Here is a 25,715-nt window from a genome sequence, read left to right on the forward strand (position 1 = left end):
CAAGACCTTAATTTCTCGTTATTTGCTTTTTTCACGCAGTAAGTTGGTATGCGTTACAGTGAAGGTTTCGTCGAAGATAAATAGATGGTTATGGATAATGAAAATGAAATACCCAGTGTATATTATGCTTTTGTACATAACATTCACCTACCAAGTGAAGGGAAATTCATCTAGGACTTCAGGTCTTTTATCACAAAGAGATCCCAAGGCAGAGTGCAACTCCGCCTGTAGCTCCTCCGGAGGCCGCTGCCGGTCTTAAGCCCGGATAAAGAAGGAGGGTTGGGCATGGGGTTGGCGACTCAACCACGTAGAAAACTAGCTCGCTAAAATAACGCTGACCAGGAAAAATTATTCAAACCATTTAAACTCTGCCCTCCGAGTTGCAGGAATAATTATGACGTCTCATGATGAAAGCCGAGTTCCTTCGGAAGTCATGAGGCCGATGCACCTTCTAACAACCAGAGCAACAATTGTCATAGGTATATGGAATGTCCGGACAATGTGGGAGACCGGAAGAGTCTTCCAAATTGATGCAGAAATGAGGAAATACAACCTGGGGGTGCTTGGAATTAGTGAAACACATTGGACGCAGGCTGGACAACAACGACTAGCTTCAGGAAAACTTCTGTTATATTCCGGCCGTGAGGAAGAAAATACCCCAAATACACAAGGAGTTGCATTGACGCTGTCCAGAAAAGCACATAATGTACTTATAGGATAGAAATCTTATGAACCAAGAGTCATCAAAGCCTCCTTCAAAACAAAGAAAGAGGGCATTACAATGAACGTCATCCAATGCTATGCGCCTACCAACGACTACGATGAAGACGCTAAAGACCTATTCTACGATAGGCTGCAGTCGATCTTCGAGAAGTGCCCAACCAAGGACCTGACCATTCTGACGAGAGATTTTAATGCAAAGGTTAGAATGGACAACACTGGGTATGAAGACATCATGGAACGACATGGACTAGGAGAAGGGACCGAAAATGGTGAGAGATTTTGCAAACCTATGTGCCTTCAACGAACTGGCCATACGCGGCACCATATTCCCACACAAACGCATTCACAAAACCACATGAACTTCACCGGATCACACTACATAGAACCAAATTGACCATATCTGCATCAACAAAAAGTTCAGGAGGACGATGGAGGATGTGAGAACCAGGAGAGGAGCTCACATAGCATCAGGTCATCATTTGCTGGTCGCCAAGATGAAGTTAAATCTGAAGAAGCACTGGACAACGAGGTGGACAACATCACAAAATTTTAATATGGCTTTTCTTCGGGATACTGACAAACTCAACAAATTCAATATAGCCCTCAACAGTAGGCTCCAGGCCTTTCATGATCTACTCAATGGAGAGGGAACTACTATGAAGGGCAACTGGAAAGGGATAAAAGAGGCAGTCACTTTAATATGTCATGAGGCTCTGGGCCACGAGAAGCACCATCACAAGGAATGAATCACAGATCAGGGATGACCACATCTGCACGACAGAGCCATTCCATTTCGACTAATTAATCCCGCGTTCCTCATCGCTAACCCTTTCCAAGTATTGCACGTTGAATATCAATCTTCTCAGAAATTATTTGTTCAGTTTGAGGATTGTAAGGTTAGAACCAATGCCACCACAAACTCATATAACTACTTATTTCAGGAATTAATACACATCTAAAACTCACTGTCCCCTAGTAGTGTGGTTATGACCCTATGATGTGTTCAGTCGAAAGGTTTAACCCAAGAGGCTTGTCGTTAGCAAACATTTCTTGAAAACAAGCAATTTCCAGCAACCTCTTGTCGTCTCTTCCCGATATAAGAGGCTATGTGTTGCAAATTAACAAAAGGTGTACTATGAAAGTTTCGATTTTTGCATTCTTCGTCAGTTTTTCATCTTTTCCAGTCGTCCTGGAAAGGAAAAAAATGAAAGTATAAAGGCATTCCGAAATACACTCGTATATGCGTATGGAGGCTAATAGCGGAGAAAAAACCTGGTACGTATGCACATGAATAGTATGCTATGGAGTGCGAAATTTTTCTCATTGGTTTTTTGGACATATATAAGCATATCAGAGAAAAGCGGATACTGTTTTTTGATAGGAAAATGAAAAAATTCGGTACAAAACATAATATTATGCAGTGTAGTACGCACATTACTTGTTTAAGTGTTCAGAAAGCATTAATCTTTTCCAGAGCGCGTTGCTTTGGGGTGGCTTTCTGATACTAGCAAAGTTTCATCGTTGTTTTTGACTATTGAGGAAGGTATCATAACTGCGACGCTCATGTCGTTCAGTCGTGAAGGAGGATAGTAAGAACGAATAGGGTTTCCTCCCAATGAAGCGGCTGTAAGATGGTCAATTCTGATGTCATCTTTAGTTTCGCTTTTTTGTCAGAATAAAAATTTATGGAGATCGAGTAATTTTAGCGACCGAATTCAATAATCGACCCAGGCTAGACCACAATTTAAAAGCCGTTAACAGCGGAGTCCAATTCAAGTCCGGTATGAGACAGTTATCCACTTCATACCTACGATGAAAGGTTTCTCAAGATTATTGATCGATCGAAAATAGACATTAACAGCGTCGGATGACGGATCACTTGTCTAGAGGTTAAGTGTTTACTAACAAGACCGAAAGCCTTGTGTGCGGAATCGTTGATACGCACTGCAATTATGCAATCGCTTTGACTATTCACGTGACTAAGGACTTGGAAGGTGCGTACAACTGTTGATTCTATTGGTAGCACTCGCATCTTAAACGTACTTAAAGTGTCTGAAGAAATAAGAAACACTCAGTGAGGGTTTGTCACATTTATACAGCTAAACGGAGCATTGTTACGCGTAACGGTCCTCCGGACAAATTAGCAGATATTTTAAGGTCAGAGTGCAAGCTAAGAACAGATGTATCCTGGCGACTCAGTAACAAAATTTGGGTCAACTCATTGCAGCTTGAAACGTAATGCCATCCGTTTGCCTGAACTAACGTAGGTGGAAAGGGGTTCAGATCCGCGGCTCAATACTTGGAAGTCGAACGCCTTGACAACTGAGCCACCACTCTACTATTCCTGTCTGTTTAGAGCGTGCGACTTGAACATTCTGAGGTCAGTTACTTCTTTAACGACATTCGACCGCTATGACTAGCAATCTAAGAGGGATGTATGACTATTATCCGTATGCTTTTGTTTTTCAAACTATGGCACATGAAATTCACAATAAAACCAAACGTTAGTTGAGTTCCTCAAGGATTTGTCTTGGTAAACTGTTTTTTCGTGGCATAAAATTCCAAATCCATTCCTCCCTAACTTCGCGTTACATGCCTTTTCCATCTCTTTTGCCTTCGTTTCCCACCACTGCTCACGATCGTTCCCTAGACTTTTAGTCAACCTAGATCTAATTTGTTTACGCTCTTCGTCGTGTTCAGAACCTGATGGGATGAATTTACGTGAATCCATCAGTGAAATAGATTTGGAAGAAATCCATTGGTTTTTTGGAACCCTATGGTTTAATATACTAATAGATGTGACTGCTGTTTCAATAGCTGTTCATAAGTTTTTCCAAGCAGCATCCGGGTCAGTCTTGTTTACAGAACTGCCTAGATGTGAACTCAGTTGTTCCTGGAATTTACATTTGGATTTCTCGTCCTCCAGTTCAATCCTAATGGGTCTTCTTAGTATAGTTTTCCTGCGTCCAGTGAGGCGCAGACAAATGCATGCTCGTATTAAAGCGTGATCAGAGTCTAAGCAAGTATTCCAATACGAGCGACAATCTTCTATCGAGCCTCTCTAACGATGACTGAGGGCAATACGGTCTATTTGAGTCCATCGTTGGTTTGGTGCAGGTGGTCGCCATGTTAGGCGATGTCTCTCCTTATGTTTAAAATTAGTGTTTGCTAAAAATAAACGATTGTCTGAGCATAGTTGCAACAGACGATCACCATTATCGGTTCGTTGAGCCGGAATACTAAAATACCCACCTAAATGTCTCTCTGTTTGATTTAAGCTGCCTACTTGGGCATTAAAGTCATCCGCTACGAGTACTATGTCTGGGTGCTTAGCTTTCTGAAGAAGCTCAGAGAGCTTTCTGTAAAAGTCATCTTTCACTTCATCATGGCTGCAGTCAGTGGGAGCGTAGGCATAAGCGACGAAAAAGCAACGACGTGTGTCCCTATCCTTCCGAGTTCTTACGGAGCCATTTAGCCGGATACCACACAGGCGACTGTCAACGGGGATCCATCCTAGTAGTGCTTGTTCTGCCCTCGTACTGAGTGCTATGCCTACTCCCGCAAGTCCACGAGAACTAATCATGGGGTCGCCAGATACACGGAGGGTGTGTTTCGTTGGCTGTCCATTTTGGCGAGGTGAGGTCAAGTAAATGACCACACTGGAATCCTGTATGCATGTTTCGGAGACAGCATACATCGATGGTGCGAGATTCTAGGGTCTTAACCAAGGAGGCCTGTTGACCGATTTGACTTAGAGTACGTACGTTGAAGGCTCCAATGTGTAGTTTGGAGCGAGGTTTCCGGATTTCTTAAGATGATGTGTTCTTCCAGTTTCAGACTGCTAACCGTCCTCATGCCTTTAATATCATCGGATTTCACCCTTGGCCCCAAAATGCTGTAGTACGGCCGAGAGTGGGGAGAGTCCGCTTTCTCTCTCGAAATGCTCTCACATGGCCACGCGCATATAGCCTCTGCCATTGAAGTCCTGCTCACTGCCTTCTCGTGGCAGGGTTGTTGTTTACGAAATTGAGAGAACGAAAAGCGAATGTCCGGTGCTTCAAGTGGGATGGTGGATACAGAGGATCTACGTAGGGGAGTTGGAAAACCCTGATTCCAAACCAATGGTGCACATGGGCTCCAGTATCAAGAGGGGACGAGTGGCATATGAACCTATTGTTTTTCTCTGGCTACCATGGGACTGCATCTCCTCACGATGCTCCACTGCCTCGTGGATCAGACCTTTAGATCAACGGCTCCAGGTGTGCTCCCCTAAGAAAACTACCTGCTTCTGTTTGGGCACCTGAGCAGTATCACAGCCCTCACACAAATCAAATGAGATTTGTACGGCGCATATATATATATATCTGGTGCCCCCTTGTACCAATATTTGTGTTTAAATAAATAAAAAGGATCACCCTTAAAATCAAATCGACTTTCTGATGGGAACTGATGCGTTATTGTTTAGTGTTGCGTAGTTGTCTATCAATCTTGCAACGAAACTAGTATGTAAGGAGTTTCAAAAAGCTAATGTTTTCCATAGGGATCTATTTAGAACGTATAAGCTAGATACTTACGTTGACTACTCATGTTCCTTTTGTTAGTCTGCAAATAATCAGGTGTACATCTTTTTATTGCGGATTGTCTCCATTGTGAAATTAGTATGATCAGCTATAGCATGATTCGACCAAAGTTCGCTTATTGCGGTTATCTTTATTTGGTCGACCAGGACTTACTAGTCTCATCTATCAAAAGACATAGAGAAGTTTATCAGACGTTGGTACCGAATATGATTAGATTAAAAAGTCGGCTTATTACTTACGGTATCACTTGGTATAGTTGTGAAGGTCATCTGACTGGATGTTGTTTCTATTTGTCCAAATTTTCCACCCATTTAGTCTTTTTAGGAAGAAACTTTCAAAAGTCCATTCTTCGACAAGCTTTAGTTGAATTTATAAGGAATAAAAAGTTTCGAAGTTCATTTTCCCGTAATATTATTCGAACACCAATATTTTGTTTTAGCAGTCTTAATGGTCGATTCGTTCTTCAAGACAGCCCTTAAGGTTGGTTGCACTCTCACTACCTCTACATCAGCACACTTTGGACAACTTTGTGTGCTTGATCGTATATGTCGATTATTTTTTTGTCTATCATACTCCAGAATCGGCTGATTTCATCTAATCACAGTCACTATTCAGGGTATTTTTAGTCCTCAAGTGTGGCTCCTTTGAATGTGAAACCCTTCAGAAGTGAGGATTATAACGACCTTCTGGTCCTAACAATTTTCATCCAAAACTGCAAATTCTGAATAGAATTTTTTGTAGTAGGATTAATATTAGGTAACTATTTATGTAAACATTGGTCACGTCTATGTATTTTGTCGCTAAATGCGAAAGGTATATGTGAGACAAACGGGGACATAACGCCCAGATAATTTAATCTTTGCATTTGGACTGAGGAGTATCGGAATGTAGGAATTCTTTTTACTGACTGTAAGTCTTCGTGGTTATAGTATTAAATAGTTGGAGACCCTCATTGTCATGCCTCGAAGCTAGTCGTAACTGTGGTACGCTTTTTCTGTTTTGCTGAATTCAGGGCTCATATTTTGTAGTTTTTTTTAACAAGGTTCGTTGTGCAGTTTTTTAATCTGATTATCACTTTGTTAACTTTCACTACTCTGATCTGAAGTGTCACAATTCGTGTCGATGCACACTTTTATCAGGTCGCACGGAATTTATCACTAATCTCCATACTTTACAGAAAAGACAATAAATGTTACCTAGAACACTTCTGTTCCATATTGCTGTATTTCCGTTATTTAAAATTATCTGGGTCTGAGTAAAAATGATTGCCGTATAAACATTTAGTTATTTGTAACAGGAAATATATTTAAAAACAAAACTTCATTAAGTGCATTCTTTTTAGATTTATGGATCCAAATCGCATTCAACCCATAATGCTAACTCAAGCTGGGTACATACTACCTCAACCAGGACTCAGTCTTGTCTCTCCTTTATCTAGCGGTGCTGTTGCGTATGCCCACCAACCATCATACCAAAAGTCATTATACTTTCCGTTGTCATTTACTGGTTATAATGACCCTCAAGTTAATGAAATGGACTTTTCCAGCTCCCAGATCCAGAGTACTTACACTTCACCTGCCGATGTGCTGGAAAAAGACTACCAAATTGTTACTTATGAAGAACTTGAGAAATTACTCCCAGAACCCAAACCATCTGGCCGTGTCGAGTTGGGTTTGCTTCCGAATGGGTGTGCTTATGCCCCTAAAACAGCAAGTCGAGAAAATTACTTGTTATTTGCATCAAAATATAGCTATATATTGTATTTCACGTAAGTTTCTAACTGTCAGTTCGCCTTTCTTAAAGACATGAATACCGCAACATACGTTGTACGGTTAACAGACATATCTGTCTTCACTTTAAAGCGCCCTAAAATTAATATGGTAATCATTAGAAACATATGTAAGTTCTCCAAAAAAAGTGTTCTGGTGATGACTACGAATTAAGAACGCCGTAAAACGGAAACATCGTCAGCTCAACAACTTATTTCAGATATGTTGTCATACGTCAAACTCTCAACAAAATCCCTTGACATAGTCGGTTTTATTCTTCTACTTCCAAGCTAAACTGGTTCATATTTAATTGTCGATACGACGGTCATAGCGAATCTGGACTGCCATTGTGAATCATTCTGTTCTCGAAAGAGACCATAAATAAAGTAGTGGATGCATAAAAACCGCACTGAGCACGTATAAATTAAAGTATGGGATATGCGCACATTTCCGCACGCTTATTTCTCGCTAGTCTACACAAGGAAAATTAATTACAATGCTACAAAAAGTCTGGAATCTGACGACTGTAACCGTCAAATACAATTCAACAGCAGCCACACACAATTCGTTTGTTTTAGTAATTAATAATAAACAACCTTTCTAGAGGTAAAATCTCACAGTAAGCATCGACGTGGTAACCATGGATGAAGTTTTTTACACACTTAAAGGTTATCACCGTGTGTTATCTTATCCTGTTAATTCGAGTAAGTCAGATTTAACTGCTCATCACGATAATCCAGTCATGTTGAGAGCTTCTATACTTATGCATTTTAGTGATATTATTCCAATTTCGTAAATAGTGTTTTAATTGCATTATTATCTTGCTGTTTTCTTCAAGTCATCACTATTTTTCTCGAGAAAACTTGTGCCGGGATCAGACGTTCCTGAATATGCTTGTTGATCGACTGATTTTGCCAATCGAAAAGCTTGTCAAAGCTCCTCGTTTAGCAGCTCTAAATACTACTCATGAAGAAGTGGAAAAAGCTTTACTTGGCAGTAAGATTGTTTGTGTTGAAGATATGAATGCGGGAATGCGTGGTGTTCGCCGCATTGATGGTTGTAAGTTTTTTTTAAATTTACGTTAGATTCAGAATTATTTGATTTCGCTTGCCTTTGACATTTCAGTAGTTCAAATGTGGATTTGTGGTTCTGCATACTTCACATTTCATCACTTGGTCACGGTTTCATTTATTTACGTTTTGACAGGTAGTGTAATATACAGCAGGATTAATTTAGCTTGAGCATATAACTTTTTCATGTTAGACAGTGCGCACTAAGCAGTTTTTCGTTTTATGATTATGAACTACTAAACACCCTATTTCTCTTGTTAGAAAACCTAAAAGGTTCTTTGGTTACCGAAATCAAATTGTGTTTTTATTTAAGGGTTGATTTAAGAACTTGTTTATCAGGGAACTTATTTCACCCTCTTTGTCTGCTGGTTTCTATTTTCTGACTTAAAAATAAGTATACCTTGTTCATCGCTTGTGTTAAATTCTTATTTCAGATCCTGGTCTGTCCACGAATCCAGATATTTCAATAAATATGCAACCTGATAATGGATTATCGACTTTTGCATCGTCCCAGAATTTAACCTCATTGATTGGGTCTTTCTCTCTCCAACCACCACATTTGCCTGATCAGCCAATTACTATCAGTCCTCAATCCGTAGCTGTGTTGAGAACTGCTGGTTCAGACAAATTCCGATCTGATGGCGTTATAAGATCTGGACACATGAATCCTGAAACAAGTAAAGAGCTTCTACAAACAAGTACTTTAATTCAAACCCCGGTGACAACAAATGTTTGCATAGCACCTGCGTCTCATCAAATGTCCATTCCATTATTGTTACCTCTATGCGGTATGGAGAACTGCAGCAATATTCATATAGAATGTACCGGCACGGGGGGTCCTTCAGTAGTACCCTGTCGTAATACTGCTCCTTGGATATTTGAACGGCCTACGAAACAGTATAATCCATATTCTCGTGTTGCACATGTGATAGTTCCTCAGTCTATAAATCAACCAAATTCAACAAATTACAATAAAAATCAACCGTTCGGGTGGGACTGTCATCAGCGCCCGCATCTCCCAGCTGCGAACAGTACACATTCAAGTGTAGTACCAATACGGCGTCAAACGCACTTGCCAAATTATTACATTCGCCAGACAGGGAATGTTATAGAGTCATATTCTGTCCCATTTCCAATACCACAAACAAGTAACACTCATCAACCTTTCAATCTAGCTGTAGCAGCTGCTTTAGCATCAATGAGTACAAACACCAGTAATAATATTCATTCAAACCACTATGGAAATCAACCGCAGTATTTCCCCAACCAGTTGTTAACCAATTCTTCAAACATTAGTCCCATTGGAGCCAACCAACAACGACCGTCGAATGCACTTTTGAATCACCTCCAAGCAGTAGCTGCCATGTCAGCTGTTGCACAACAGTCGAATGCTACACCTTATTTTCAGAATCCTGTATCTCAAACTAATCCTTTTCATATCCCCACCCCTGTACCATTGCCAGTGTACTACACCGCTTCACAGTTATCGTTACAATCTTCTGGCGCGCAGAACCCTTTACAACGTCTACAACAGAATGTGTATCCGATGCAAAGCTATGGATATCAAACAGTCCAAAATGCCCCAGTCTCTGAGTCATCGGACAATCTAAGCTCAGATAGTAGATGTGGCTTAATGGTGCCGAACCCTCCACAACATACAAACAACTTGATCTATCCTATACTGTTGCAACCACCCGTGCATATACAACATAAGTTACCCACACATATGAATGGTACAGGGTGGCAGGGTCACAACCCTGGTCAGTCAATACGTGGAACACTCAATTCATTAAGTTTGACGCCTATACCCATTAACCTCACAGTCATTAACACAAATGGCTCTACTTCGGTAGCCAATAATACGATGCTCAAAGAGTTACCAACGTTTCCAGACATAAGAGGAAATCTTGATAACAACACAACAGCAGATAATATGGTAACTGATGCTACAATAAATGTATCTCTTGCATCTGAAAATCAATCGGATAGTGGATCGTCTTTGTTACCGGGGCTAATTTCATCAACTGGAAATTCTACATGCGCAGCTATTGACGACAATCAGTCTCATAAGCTTTCCAAACAAGTTGAAAAAATTACCTCTCCTGGTTCAGTTCATGATTCTGAGGATTCAGTTAGTTCTGGGATAGGAGACATGACTACCACTAGCGCCGGTGATAATGACAGTCGTAATAATTCGTCATGCACACCAACCGAACCAACTCGTATTATTCCGAAATCTGACTACGTACGAAACAAGTCTTCAACGCGAATTAAAGAAAAACTTACTGGTACATGAGTCTCCGAAATAATGAAATTCATAATTTTGTATTATCATTTACTGAAACTACAAGTGATCACCCAGTATCGTGCAGTCATTTGTTCCAAGTAATTTCACACTGCTCATTGGATAGACAAGTGAATGAAACTGTGCTTACCAGTTATCTTTTTCACCGTTATAATTAAAGCGACGGAAATAGAAAAAAGAACTATAACTACTGGCCGTTTCATCCTGAATATCTACGAACCACCGTTCCGGTCACAATTATGCTGTTCCTCTTCATTACAAATGCTTTATTTTAAGTCGGGAAGTACTGTGATTAGAATCCGCGTTACGGCCACTGATATATGGTGTCTAAACTGCCTTTTATTTTATTTTGAAGATTTCTTAGTTACTGTTTTTATTCCACCCTGTTTGTATAAATGATTTATTGTCAGTACATACGTATCTATATACTACTGCTTTACTTCAAGCTTCCTTAAGTGTAATCATTTCGCGAAGTATATTGCACAACTTACATTTCACCATGCAAAAGAGAAACTAATTATCCTACCTCACCATAGATGTATATCCCAGAAAATCTCCAGATAAGCGCCTTAGGTCTAGATTTTCGTAGTTATATGCAAATAGGAGTTTAAAGAATTAGAACTATATCAAAATCAAATTATTTGTTTTTCATTTACTTTCTAATTACAAACAAACAAGCCAAGATTTCCCCTTATCCGTGCTCTCCCTGGGAGTTATTGATTTAAGCTAATTAAGCACCCTAATTTTTCATTAAACTGTTTATTTTGAGATATTTTCTTCCCTATAGTGTTACCTTGGAGATTTCAAAAATAACTTCTTGGTTTTAAAGTTAATGAATTATGCAACATATTTCATGAGTGAATAGATGTGCATTTTCTTATTGTGAAGTAAGGCAAATCATTTGGACGCATTTTGTGAAGTACAAATAAATGGAATTTCGGTGGAAATCTAAACATTTTATTTATTATGGTTACAATTTTTTGGTGTGTGTTGTAATCGTTTATGGTCTTGGGAGTGTCAACATCAGGTAGCCATGCTCGTAAGAAGACGATTGTTGATAATTAACCAAGGTTTTCGTTACTCGAGTTTGAAGAACACGTGGGATCATACAGCGGGAAAGATGGTATTTTAACATCTAAACTAGTACCATTGTGTCTTTCAAACCGAAACGTTCCCCACATGTGTGCCCATTCCATAGGGAAGTGGATATGACTGTGATACTGAAAAACAGGACATTCTGGGGAAAGGACAGGTTGCTGAAATTAACAGGGAAAAGTAAATCAGAATATGCGTGAAGTGCACCGTACTTACCATCCCTACAACTCCTTTTCCGCCGATTGATTCAAGGTTTCCGGACACTGAGAAAATTTTCAAAAAGCGTTCACGTAGTTGAACGCGGTCCATCGTGAGGTTTTCTAACCGGATTAAATAGCGCCACTATTTCAAATATGGAAGAAATTAGGGAACATGTCATTTCGTTTGATGTTAGTGTGATGTGGTTTTCGAGATTATTAGATGCAAATTGTATATGAATAGTATTTCAGTCAGATCGCGGCTTGATTATTTCAACACTGATTATCTTCACGAATGTAAAACATACCAGCTAGTTAAGCTTACTCGGTTACTAATCCTTCTGTTCAGCACAAAATATGAGGATTTTACGCAACCTCTGTGACCATATAAAACGTAATTCAAGGAGACCATACCTGACAACACGCTGAATAGTTTTCGGGATATGATCAACATTAGTTCTGTGTAAGCATGTTTCAAGAAAAACCGTTACGACGATTGTTGTCGGCCCACAAACTTTCTCTGCGTAATCCACGTAATTATCCTAACCTTATAAGGTATCCTGACTGACCAAAAAGACATATCTTTCATTTAACTACCAACAAAACTTCAACAATAATGTTACAAGATAACGTCAGTATGCATGTTGACTACAAGTCCAGTCAGCAAATTAAAAACCGTACTGTCTTCAGCTCTGCATAGGTCGAAGGTCCTCGTGTCTTAAATTACGCTCCTAGGTATCAGGGTCTGTCTCGCTGAACACAGTCATCATGGAATAATTACCTTTTTAGGCCGTGTTGTATTTAGTGAGGAACATTTATTACTTACAGGCAAATGCCATTTTTATTTTGAAGAACTCGATAGAAGTGCAATAACAATCAGTGTCAATAGAATACTGAAATACATCGTAATTAGTCCTTTACATGGTTTTTAATACTGGTTTGATTTTTCGAATCACTAAGTGTATTTTTCTACTCTATTATTTCTGTAATTCGACGTCTGCGAAGGGATTTGATCCGATTTTTTGTAGTTCAGTCAGTCAGCTACAACGTAGGACCAGGCACACATATGCATCGGTCCAAGTCGCCATACCTCGTTAGCACAACAAGATGAACACCGGATTCATAGAAGTAATTAATTTAGTGGTGGTAGTATATAAAGAAAGGTTGTATATAAGGATATAGTATAGGAAGGAAAAAGTTATGAAGCAATTTTAATCTCAAGGTTTAAGGGAAGACAAAGAGTGTATACACCTACGCCATTGTGATCGATTCTGAGCCATGTCACACAGAGTCTCCAACCATTGGTTACGATAGTCACGCGGACCCCAACCAGGTAGTCTGCATCTGCCAACATGGCTCAGACTAGAAGTTAGTGACTTCAAGCACTGATGCCATGTTTTGGTTTGGCCGCCCCTAACTCTCTTCCAACCGTCCCCAATACTAGTCATCATAGCGCGTCGTGGTAATTGATGTTCAGGCATACGTAACACGTGGCCCAACCATCTCAGTCGATGAAGATTCATGACCTCATCAACTGATTTACCATCATTCCCTAATACCCTGCGTCTAACTTCACTATTACTCACCCGGTTATCCCAGCAGATGCGAGCAATATTTCTAAGGCATTTGTGGTCAAATACTAGTAACCTACGAGTATCTTCTACTCTTAATGGCCATGTTTCGCAGCCGTAAAGTAGAACAGAACGAACTGCTGCGCAGTATACTCGTCCCTTAATTGATAGACGGATATCTCGTCTTCGCCATAGGTGACGTAAGTTGGCAAAAGCCAAACGAGCTTTCTGAATCCGTGCTGAGATTTCGTCAGACACCAACCCATTAGGGCTGATCAGACTTCCAAGATAAGTGAAGTTGTCGACGCGTTCGACTACTTCACTCCCTATCCTTAGTTCAGGTGTTGACGCAGGCCAGTCCTGGAGTAACAATTTACATTTGGATGGGGAGAAACGCATCCCAAACATCCTGGCATTATTACTGAGTTCCAACAGAAGACTCTGCATTTTGTCAGTGTCTTCACCAAACAGGACTACGTCATCTGCGTATTCTAAGTCATAAGTGAACCTCATGGTAGAAGATCAACTCCTGAAAATTCAGTCGACGAGAGTGTTATTTCCAGCAACAGGTCTATAATGAAGTTAAACAAAAATGGGGATAGTGGACAGCCTTGACGGACACCACTTGAGGTTGTAAAATCATATGACAGTTCGCCATAAGCTCTCACTCGACTGATAGTGTTCGAGTAAAGAGCCTCCACAAGGTTTATGTACTTCTGAGGTACACCTTTCAATGACAGACACTGCCACAGAACCTCTCGGTCTACAGAGTCAAATGCTGCTTTTAAGTCAAGAAAAACTATCATTGTCGGACGCCGATAAGCATGTTTGTGCTCTAAAACTTGACGAATAGTGAATATGTGGTCGATGCAGCCACGACCAGGTCTGAAGTCAGCCTGATTTTCTCGTGTTTGCAGTTCACGAGTCTTAGTTAGGTGCCCGATAATTATTGAGGCTAATATTTTAGATGCTGTGTTAGTTAGACTTATCCCTCTATGGTTATCGCAGGATGATTTGGACCCCTTCTTATATATTAGGACAATCAGTGATTGTGACCAGTCGGATGGGATTACGTCCAACTCCCAGATTTTAGCCAGAATATTAGTCAACCTAGTCGCTAAAATTGGACCACCATATTTAAAGACCTCTGGAGCCAATCCATCAGGACCAGCTGCTCTTCCTCGTTTCAGATTAGTTATAGCTTTTCGAACTTCAGCTAGGGTCGGGGGCCCACTTCAATGTTCCATTCAGGCTGTTTGGAAATAGTGGGTAGCCATAGAGTAGCTGAAGGCCAGCTGAACTGCTCCTTAAAGTGTTTCGACCATTGTTCTAAACGTCTAGACTGAGAAGATAAGTGTCGTCTTTTTCCGAGATCGTTTCACCTACACTTGCCTTCTTAATTTTGGTTTCCTTTATTAATCTGCAAAACTGTCTGGTGTTGTTTATAGCTGCTGCCTTTTCCATCTCTTTTGCTTTCGTTGCCCACCACTGCTCATGGTCGCTCTTTATACTTTTGGTTAACCTATATCTGATTTTTTTTCGTTCTTAGTGTTCAGAGCCTGATGGGACGAGTTTACGAGAATCCATCAGTGCAACGGACTTAGAAATCCATTGGTTTTTTGTAACCCTTTCGTTTAAATTACTAACAGATGTTATTGCTGTTTCTACAGCTGTTCGTATATCTTTCCAAGCAACATCTTGGTCAGCCTCGTTTACAGAACTGCCTAGATGTGAACTCAGTTGTTCCTGGGATCTACTTTTGACTTTCTCGTCACTGAGTTCAATTCAAATGGGTCTTCTTAATGTGGTTTTTCTGCGTCCATTAAGGCGCAAGCAAATGCGTGCTCATAATAAAGCATGATCAGAGTCTGAACATATATTCGGGAACGATTGGCAGTCTTTTATCGAGCCTTCCCAACAATGACTTAAAGTTGTGAAACCTATTCGATCCACTCTGTCCCTTTGCCTTAATGACCATTCAAAAATGTAGTTTTTTAAACGTCTAGTGAAGAGTAAAAAGATGGTACTTAGCATTTTTCATTATATGTATTCCCGAAAATATCCTCCTTTATCGTATTCAGTGAAACTTAGTGAACTATTATACTGTATATGTACGCATACGAATCCCTACTTCTGTCACTAAAAATGTAAACCAATGGAAAGATCGCAACGGATTTCACAGAGTGAATCGCGTATAGCTGACTAAATAAAAGTGGTGAGATCCCGAATGTCCCATTAGTATACCAATGAGGACACTGTTTCAAAAGTTCCAGACTGAGATGTAGAAAGTATCGAAATTCTACTTTCTCTCAGTCCAGTGTTATGAAGTAGGAAATTCCCTCCCTTACCAGTCGCTCTATATTCAGAGGTTAAATTTAGCCCATTCAAGAAACTTGGATTTGGTAAGGGCGCTCACCTTTTATCTCGTACACGCTGAATTATCTGTTTCACTAGATTAACAACTGAAAGTTGAGCTGATACTATATACAACAAAACGATTGACACTGTAGCCATTATTCGATGTGGGAACTTGGCGAAGAAACTACGTAATCTTTCACTGATGACTGTCTTTTTAGCATTTATCTGGAATATAACTTCGCTTCGTCGGCCATTTTGTAATGAATTCATACGTCGTATGACTGCGCGACCTACAGCTTGCGGTACGATAGTCCGTATATATCTAAATATTCTTGTTATTAACTACTTTCTCTCTTCTGAAGATGTAACCATTCATTATTAAGAAGTCTGAGTCTTTACTGCACTTCACATATTCCAATTTCATTCCAATGAGGCGTAAAAAATTTGACCTAGGATGTAACCCATCGACTTTATGCACAATTGTTTCATTTTGAAATGTAATCAAATATTTTATTTCGAAATAAATAGACTCAAATTCATTTTATATACCATCTTCACTGTAAATACTTAATTGTCATTAAGTCGATTGCCATAGTATTTTACGGTCATCTGAAACTATTTAATAAACTTTTATTTGGTGTGCTACATCTATCTGGCTCCAAAAACGTGGTGCGTGGCTGATTACACGAACCTGTACTTGAATACTGGACCTGATTTTTGTTACTATATACTACGTTTGAGTAAAGGTTGTGAGGTGTCGTTTGTTTTAAATTATTTAACCTGAAGTCGCCCATAAAAAACTACAGGAGTGAATAAAAAAATCCAATTCATGATGATATTAATGTTCCGCTGGGATTCGAAGACCATCTACACGTTGGTGTAAGATGGTTAGAGATAGCAGCGAACCGTGGGTTTAGATTTCGTGTCAGTTGAAACTCGTCAGCAAGACACGGCTGGAATCTTGAGAGAATTAGTTCTTATTGTAGGATGTAAGCCAGTTTCTCAGTATAAGACATTACCACCGAGGTATGCGGGTTAAGAATGATAATTTTCAGAATTGAGATAACTAGATTGATTTGTCATTAAGTGGTGAACTTTGTTGTGCTTGTCTAGGCCCTAAGGATGGTCGGATACCCTTGATATTGCAGATACGTCCTACTGAAGACAAGCAACGAACATGAAATCTACGTGTAGGGGTAGGTTTCTCTACTGATTACCTCCGACTACCTTATATAAAACTGTAGCACACGCGATGTAGAGTCACTTAAAAAAATGAACACATTACATGATCAATAGAATTCAAAGAGCACTAAGTACTATGTGGAAGTGGCAATTCTTACCGCTTAGTGATTAATCAGTTTAATTTACAGTCTAACAGTAAACTACCTTTTTATGATTTTTTATCTTTCGAGAGCTGCTTACCGTAAAATTTACATTTTAAATATTGAATATTACGGAACGACACAGTTGTGAAAAACAAACTTACGTAGCGTACATCATTTTCCTTTTTGTCCTGAAAGGAAAACAACTTGGTTTATATAAAGCAATAGAGGATACATTGGGTTGCATAAAATTTATATTTAATAACTTACCTCTGTTACTCGACGGCCCATGTAAAAAGGCAATACTGTTGTTTGAATACCTTCGGTCACTTCGCGATGTATCGATGTAACTTCTAGACTTTGCTTTCGCGCCTCAATCCAGCGTTTTAAGTGATCGGTCGGAATAAATGGTGGATCTTTTGTAAGAGGATATTTGCAAACATTCATAATTTTAACAGATACAATATTTCATGAAACTAAGCAATCAGATAGAGATAAATAATTTAGGAAGTAAGATTTTATTTAAATAACTGTGTAGAGTACTAAGTACTTTTGCGCTTAATATTTTATCACCCTAAAAATGTAAGAAAACAAAACAGTTCCGTTTTTATACAATCAATTTACTATCCAACTCTGCTTATAACCTTTAGAGACTTTACGTTGAAGTCGAGATTTTTAAGTTCTGTTGAACTTATATTAATCTGAACAGTTTAAATCGAATAAAATATGATAGGAGTAACAAAAATGAGGCTTCAAAGAGATATAACAGGAATCATAGACATTATCAAGTTTGAATTACACGTGGATGCTTTTTTAAGGCCAAATAAGACTAAGTTCTGTTCCATTTTATTACAACGGCAATATGTTTTCGAAACTGAAGAGGATGTATTTGTTTCGAATATTTGGTCAAAGAACAGTTTCACATTAATTTGGCTTTCGTAACATTTTGTAGATCGAAGATTTAATCGTGAATCCCTCTACTTCGTTATTTGATGGCCACAAATGTGCAGTTTGCTTCCACGTATCTTCATTGGCTTGAAAAACCCCAGACTATATAGGGTATGCATAACTTTTACGAGTAGAATTCTCTAGCTGAAAATAGTTTTGTCAACTTAGTAGTAATTTCACTCTACCTTCGTTTCTCAAATTATTACTTAAATGAGTGAGATTAATAGTAGCAATCAGCTTTATAGGATACATGTGACAATTTTTAATTTAAGATTTAATCTACATTGAGAGACATTAACAAAACATTAATCGTAACAATCTATTTGTGGTAAAGATCCGATAAAATGATACAATTAAACAGACCTTTATGATACTGAGTGAGCACTGTGTCTATATATAATATATAAGGCTCTGTTACGCTTCTTATTTATCCGATGAATTACACATCAATGTTTTGTATGTATAGATTAGTTCAAATGATTGTAATCACTTTGACTTGCTGAGCTAATTAAGTCATGGCTATCCATGTTTTAATTGTTTTTCCACTGATGTCATACAGGCTTCCACACAATCGATTATTTACCGATACCTGAATTCGGTGAAAAGAGGTGAGGCCAGTTTGTGACAGGACACCACAGTATGAAAGTTTATTGTACAGAACTGTGACCCGTCGATCACTCTCATCTCTCCGGCTAGTGCCCTAGAATTCATGAAACTCAGTCATTTTAGACTATGACAGATATGGCTTAGAATAGAAAACATTGGAGGTCCTATACAAGTCTCCGATCATATCCTTCATAAACGTGAGATAAAGTTCCTTAACTAAAAAGCTCTCTTGGCAATACTTTTAACTAGAAAATGTATGATCTCTTCTTTTCTGTCTTTAAAACAATATCATTCAAATTCATAACGGGAACCAATTGCATAACAAAGTTTCATTTGCGTGGCACATTCTTGATATCCTCCTACTGCAGTAAATTTTTTGTCCTACAAATAACCAAGTAGTTTGTCACTGATACCACATTCAAAACTGGGACCAAATATCTGTATACAAATCTCAAGCGAATAAAATGCTAATGTAAAGTCTGGTTATCTTCATCATAGTGAGATAAAGAGACTTTTACTTTATTGATGATTAGAACTATTAGACACTACCGCTTACTGAAGCAATTTGCACAAAGCAGTTGCTTTATTTACAAGTCGGAACTTGCCATAGATTATGGAACCAAAACGAATCACATTACAGAACCCATTTCAATGAATGCAGAATTATAGATATCAATCAAATTATTTAAATTGTTAGCAGCTACAAACAAATGAGCTTCCGAAACGGCTACTACAGCGAAATACGTAATTATTAGGAAATAATGTCCAAATGATTTTAGCTTCTAAAATTGTTAGTTACTTATGGGGTAGTATAGATGGGAGACATCTACGGACAAATGTTCCTCTATATTAGACAGAATAATATGATTTGGTATATTTTATTATTAGTAACTACTGCTGAACAATGAACGAAGCACTTTGAAATTCCATTCATTCTTTTTCATTTACAACTAGTATAATACCTATACTCCACTACGGTAACTCAGACTACGGGCTGCTATGGCTAACTATTTGAACGTACTGGAATTGAAGGGTTAAAAAATTAGACATTTAAGAGAAGTCATAAAATTTAACTCTTATTATTAGTGGGAGTTGTATATGCTGTGAAACAGCATTATTTCGAAATCGATAGTCAATTACTTTCTAGATAGCTAAGATGGATAGATAAGATGAATTGTGTATGCATAAAAAACAAAGGAACATAAAAAAGGTGGATGCTGAATGGCAAATCACTGAAAACTATTATTACTTCAACGCTTTGTAAGAATTACCTTTGTCTGGAGCAGAAAGTAAGAATTCACTAAAATATTGGTTTTTAATTGGCGACGCATCCTGCGGAACGTAAGGTATGATATCATCATGGAAAACATAGTCCATTTCTGTAGGCATTAATTTGAAATTTAAACAAACCTGACACTATATATATGGAATTAAACGCTCGTTTATCATCAGGTAAAAAAGTAATACCAGGTTTTAAAGCAGAATTCTAGAAACTAGAGCTCAAAAACTAGACCATCGTACACAAATTTCAGTATCACTTTGATCCGTTAAAACTTGGTAAACATTTATTTCAGATTCTTCTCCCTTTGGAGATTCACGAGACGTTAGTTCTCTAAATCAGACTAGCAGACAATAAAGTAAACATACACTGATTCGGTAGATTGTAGATTACGATCGAACAGTTTTCCCTTCCAACACTGTAGCACAATACCACGATAACCAAATTTCTTGTGTAAAAATATTTGACCAGGCTCATATAAAGACTCAGAGGCCTTTTGGAGGTGACCAATTAGTTCTAATCTGTGGCGAGACATTAAATAATCAACGTTAACCTACTTAGTTGGGCGACTGGGAGAAATCAGATACCTTCTGATTATGAATTCCGGAGCACGGAGACCAAATCTTGGTAATAAACCAATGCCAAGTTTATTTGTTAAGCAAGCAGCTAACATTGCATGTAATTGTTTGGAAGAAGACGGTTAGTGTCTGTCGGACCTATCGGTTTCAGCTCTTCCTAAAATGCTATTATGGTTATTAACGATGTAAATATCAGCCAATGATGTGTGCAAAACACAGATTAATCAAGGAGCAGGACATAGGCGGACTGCAACAATGAGACAAACAAATATAGATAAGTAATAATAGTTCTAAGAAGTAACATTTGATTTAAACACCCATCTTACTGTCCAGAGGAGACAAAAGGATAAACAGCAATACATGAGTGGTGACTGAGACTACCAACAAAATCATTCAACACCAAATAAAAATTTACCGGGGGATATGAAGCTTCATCCATGCCCAACGGCTGGCCACGATATACTACACTACCGTAGGTGTAGGTTGATAAGATCAAACGAAAATATGGGTAGTCTAGGATGCTCAGTAATGAACTGAGCATTATGGTAATTAGCAGTTTTAGTAATTAGTAACTGAAGATCTTTAATGTGAGTTTTGATACAACAGAATCAGACGATACTCATATCCAGCTCTCAAATTTTGTATTAGGGAGACAAACATGAAGGAAGTCGATATCTGTTGGAAAGAACAATATGTGGTTCGTTGCCAAGGCTAACAGGAGCGAGGCTACTAAGCCGACTAGCTAGACGTTGGGAAGTGTTTTGACAAACAACAAAGCCCAACTTATAAGCATTTTGCGTGTTAATGTTTCCTGGGACGGACTTAAAGTTACTGAGACAACTTATATGTCCCCATCTTAAATGAACGAATATTTTAATCACACTTGTAAATCACCACCGAAAATATTGAGATTTTGGGACTGTTCAATGTGATGTACTCAGTCAGTCAGCGACAACGTAGGACCAGGCACACATATGCATCGGTCCAAGTCGCCATACCTCGTTAGCACAACAAGATGAACACCGGATTCATAGAAGTAATTGATTTAGTGGTGGTAGTATATAAAGAAAGGTTGTATATAAGGATATAGTATAGGAAGGAAAAAGTTATGAAGCAATTTTAATCTCAAGGTTTAAGGGAAGACAAAGAGTGTATACACCTACGCCATTGTGATCGATTCTGAGCCATGTCACACAGAGTCTCCAACCATTGGTTAAGATAGTCACGCGGACCCCAACCAGGTAGTCTGCATCTACCAACATGACTCAGACTAGAAGTTAGTGACTTCAAGCACTGATGCCATGTTTTGGTTTGGCCGCCCCTAACTCTCTTCCAACCATCCCCTACACTAGTCAACACTGCGCGTCGTGGTAATTGATGTTCAGGCATACGTAACACGTGGCCCAACCATCTCAGTCGATGAAGATTCATGACCTCATCAACTGATTTACCATCATTCCCTAATACCCTGCGTCTAACTTCACTATTACTCACCCGGTTATCCCAGCAGATGCGAGCAATATTTCTAAGGCATTTGTGGTCAAATACTAGTAACCTACGAGTATCTTCTACTCTTAATGGCCATGTTTCGCAGCCGTAAAGTAGAACAGAACGAACTGCTGCGCAGTATACTCGTCCCTTAATTGATAGACGGATATCTCGTCTTCGCCATAGGTGACGTAAGTTGGCAAAAGCCAAACGAGCTTTCTGAATCCGTGCTGAGATTTCGTCAGACACCAACCCATTAGGGCTGATCAGACTTCCAAGATAAGTGAAGTTGTCGACGCGTTCGACTACTTCACTCCCTATCCTTAGTTCAGGTGTTGACGCAGGCCAGTCCTGGAGTAACAATTTACATTTGGATGGGGAGAAACGCATCCCAAACATCCTGGCATTATTACTGAGTTCCAACAGAAGACTCTGCATTTTGTCAGTGTCTTCACCAAACAGGACTACGTCATCTGCGTATTCTAAGTCAATAAGTGAACCTCATGGTAGAAGATCAACTCCTGAAAATTCAGTCGACGAGAGTGTTATTTCCAGCAACAGGTCTATAATGAAGTTAAACAAAAATGGGGATAGTGGACAGCCTTGACGGACACCACTTGAGGTTGTAAAATCATATGACAGTTCGCCATAAGCTCTCACTCGACTGATAGTGTTCGAGTAAAGAGCCTCCACAAGGTTTATGTACTTCTGAGGTACACCTTTCAATGACAGACACTGCCACAGAACCTCTCGGTCTACAGAGTCAAATGCTGCTTTTAAGTCAAGAAAAACTATCATTGTCGGACGCCGATAAGCATGTTTGTGCTCTAAAACTTGACGAATGGTGAATATGTGGTCGATACAGTGATGTACTAACTAAAAGCATTTAGCAGCATTATCATTAATAGACTTGAGTCTACTTTGAGATACAAGAAACATGCACTAGTACTGACCATTACTTAAGCCAAAAACAACGGGGAAATAAAAGCAACATATATCCGGAAATTTGCTTATACTAGTCCCAGAAGTGAGACCGATCATCTTGATCTCCCAGCTGACGTAGACGAATTGGTTAGATGGTCCCAAAGTCGGGGCTTGTTAATCGATTCTAGGGAATATGCTAATGCACATCGAACACGGTAATAGTTACCAGTATACCGCTAACTGTACATCAATTCCACGCGTGGAGGGACAGAAAGACAGGAATAACAATAAGTCACAACTGAAAAGAAATTATAGATTGCAACACAGCAGCCCACAAATGGTTTCGAGCGTGACTGTCACTTCGCTGAGAATTCAAATGCTTTAATGAGACGTTTCAGATTTTACACTCCACTTATGCAAGACAGTTGGTTCATGTCATATTGAAGAAGCTGACACTCGGGTGTTCAGCGTTGGGGAACAAAGTAAGTGAAGGGTTTTCCTAAACTCCCCACCGATAAACGCTTGTAACACTCGAACCTTTACGTCTAATCGCACCATTGAACGCGAAGTGACCTTATGTTAGCGTTCTGCATCTTCAATTACGAGGTCATAGCAAGAAGGTCCAAAAAGCCATGACCAATTAAACCCGGAGTGAAGCTCCGTTTTTCTCATCGAATAGTCAATGATAGGAACGCCTTACCCGAGCACGTGGTATCAGCCCCGGGGATGGAGCTGACAATCATAGAATTATTACTGTGACGATTCATTCCGATTGTAAGACTGACAGCAGACTTTACAGTCCTACAAAAATAATAAATACATACTGCGAGGGTGTCCCACGAAAAAAAACCCAGAAGCATTACAGGCAGTTGTCAGCTGAATATTTGCGCCAAATCCCTATCTGCATTCTGATTTGTTCACTTTCATAAGCATAAGAATTGCAGTCAGTCCCATGTTAAATTCTCACATTTACGCGATCACACTGTTGTTAACTCAGTCCTTCAGGTGAACGACCATTGCAATCGTTTTTTTCATTTTCCTCGATTCATTATTATTTGTTTCAATCTTTCACGATTTCATAATACAATCAAGTACTGCTGACTTCAAATTCGCAGTACAGTAACTTGTTTCATTTGATAACCACCCATTTTCTAACTATAATCTGGAGACTAGGAATAATTTATGGCGAGACTATAATTTATGGACGAAGCAAACAGGCAAAAGGTAACGGGTTTACAATTCTCATTAGGCCTTAGTTATTAGGTGGACGACCCCAAGGTCACCTTAGGGTCGCTTAAAGGTCGTCCATAAACCATAGGTTCAAATGGTTCAAATGGTTGAGGACGGTATAGAAGAGGCTTTCGCTTAACGGGCTTCCGTGTCTAGTAGCAGTGGATCACCAATACCTCCAGGCAAAAACCTAGGTATATGAACGATAATAGAGGAAAAAAGAATTTAGTAAATCATAATAAGTTATCCTTAGTCCTTAAGAATAAGTCAAGTTTCCTCTTAAAGGACTCCTGGGAAGTCGCTTGGACTAGCTCAGTCGGCAGCGAATTCCAGCACTTGACAACTCTTACGGAATAGAAGTTGTGTCTGCAGTCTGTTCTGCTATGTTGGGTCTCCAGTTTCTGGGTGTTACCTTTTAGGTTAGTGTTGTGACTAAGCTTAAGAAGATGTGTAAGGGGATGACCAGAAGTATTAAGGATACTGTAAGTCATAAGAAGGTCACCTCCAAGACACCTGTAATCTAACGGGTAAATGTTAAGTAATTGGAGGCGCTCTTCATAAGGTTTGATTTTGAGTCTCCGAACTGATTTCGTGGCTCGTCAGTCAGTCAGTCAGTCAGTTACAACGTAGAACTTCGTACGTACGTACATCAGTCCGAGTTGCCATACCACATTAGCACAGAGATGAAGTTGTCGATTCAAATCCCATATTAGTAGAAGTAGTAAGAGTATAAGTATTATGTGAAAAATAAGGGTTTGGAGATACTATTGAAGGAGTATAAACCAATGAAATAAATTTGGAAAGAGAAAAAAGATAGGAACATGAAGAATTCAGAAGATTAGAATTAGAAAGAACACAAAGAGTGGATGCACCTTCGCCATGGCAAACTATTTTGAGCTATGTCATTCAAGGTCTTTAACCATCGATTGCTATCATCTCGCGAATCCCAACCAGGAAGCCTACACCTACCAACATGGCTCAGTCCAATCGTCAGTGGCTTCATGTATTTGTGCCACGTTTTGGTCTGGCCGCCTCTAGCTTTCTTCCAACCTGCTCCTACACCATGAAACATTGCACGTCAGGGCATTCGGTGGTTGGGCATACGTAACACGTGTCCCAACCATCTCAACTGATGAAGTTTCACTAATTCGTCAATCGATTTGCCATCATTACCTAGTACCCGTTTCCTAACAACTGCATTACCTACCCAGTGGTCCCAGGACATACGCGCAATGCTTCGAAGATACCTATGATCGAATACCAGCAGCCTACGAATATCCTGTACTCTTACCGGCCATGTTTCACTGCCATAAAGTAGGACGGGACGAACTGCTGCACAGTAAACCCGTCCTTTAGTTGCTAGACGGATATCTCGCCTACGCCATAAATGACGCAAGTTGGTGAAAGTTAGACGAGCCTTCTAATCAGTGCTGAGATTTCGTCACACACCAGACCACAAGGGCTGATGAGACTCCCAAGATAAGTGAAGCTGTCAACACGCTCAACTACTTCACTCCCTATCATTATTATTATTATTCACAAACACCTTATGGATACATAAGTGCTGTGAAGAAACCATTTCGGGTTTCTTCAAAAAATGCAATAATACACAATTTTCAATAATGTTAACATTACATATGCCATGTTTGAGAAAGGAAGGAAAAGGAAAATA

General features: G+C 39.3%; 2 protein-coding genes across 3 annotated transcripts; one reads left to right on the plus strand and one right to left on the minus strand.

Moving 5' to 3' along the window:
• Positions 1 to 6,649: 6,649 nt before the first annotated feature.
• Smp_208090 (hypothetical protein) lies at positions 6,650 to 10,438 on the plus strand (the record flags this gene model as incomplete). The annotated part of the gene is made up of 3 exons (XM_018793530.1): positions 6,650 to 7,071; positions 7,911 to 8,131; positions 8,577 to 10,438. The coding sequence occupies 3 exons, from the start codon at positions 6,650 to 6,652 to the stop codon at positions 10,436 to 10,438; spliced, it is 2,505 nt and encodes an 834-aa protein (XP_018648033.1).
• A 954-nt stretch (positions 10,439 to 11,392) lies between these two features.
• On the minus strand, positions 11,393 to 23,718 carry Smp_024500.1 (hypothetical protein; the record flags this gene model as incomplete). Of its 2 annotated transcripts, XM_018793533.1 has the most annotated exons (10): positions 11,414 to 11,703; positions 11,759 to 11,884; positions 17,155 to 17,181; positions 17,261 to 17,406; positions 19,816 to 19,923; positions 19,955 to 20,030; positions 20,066 to 20,156; positions 20,192 to 20,344; positions 20,381 to 20,648; positions 23,677 to 23,718. In XM_018793533.1, the coding sequence occupies 9 exons, from the start codon at positions 20,494 to 20,496 to the stop codon at positions 11,509 to 11,511; spliced, it is 1,038 nt and encodes a 345-aa protein (XP_018648035.1). In that variant the 3' UTR covers positions 11,414 to 11,508. The 2 variants fall into 2 exon arrangements, with proteins under 2 accessions (XP_018648034.1, XP_018648035.1); XM_018793531.1 differs by lacking the exons at positions 11,759 to 11,884; positions 23,677 to 23,718 and having other exon boundaries at positions 11,393 to 11,667; positions 20,381 to 20,496.
• Positions 23,719 to 25,715: the final 1,997 nt, after the last annotated feature.

The sequence above is a fragment of the Schistosoma mansoni genome, chromosome 1 (genome assembly GCF_000237925.1).
Source record: "Schistosoma mansoni strain Puerto Rico chromosome 1, complete genome".
In the NCBI taxonomy this organism is placed as follows: Eukaryota; Metazoa; Platyhelminthes; class Trematoda; order Strigeidida; family Schistosomatidae; genus Schistosoma; species Schistosoma mansoni.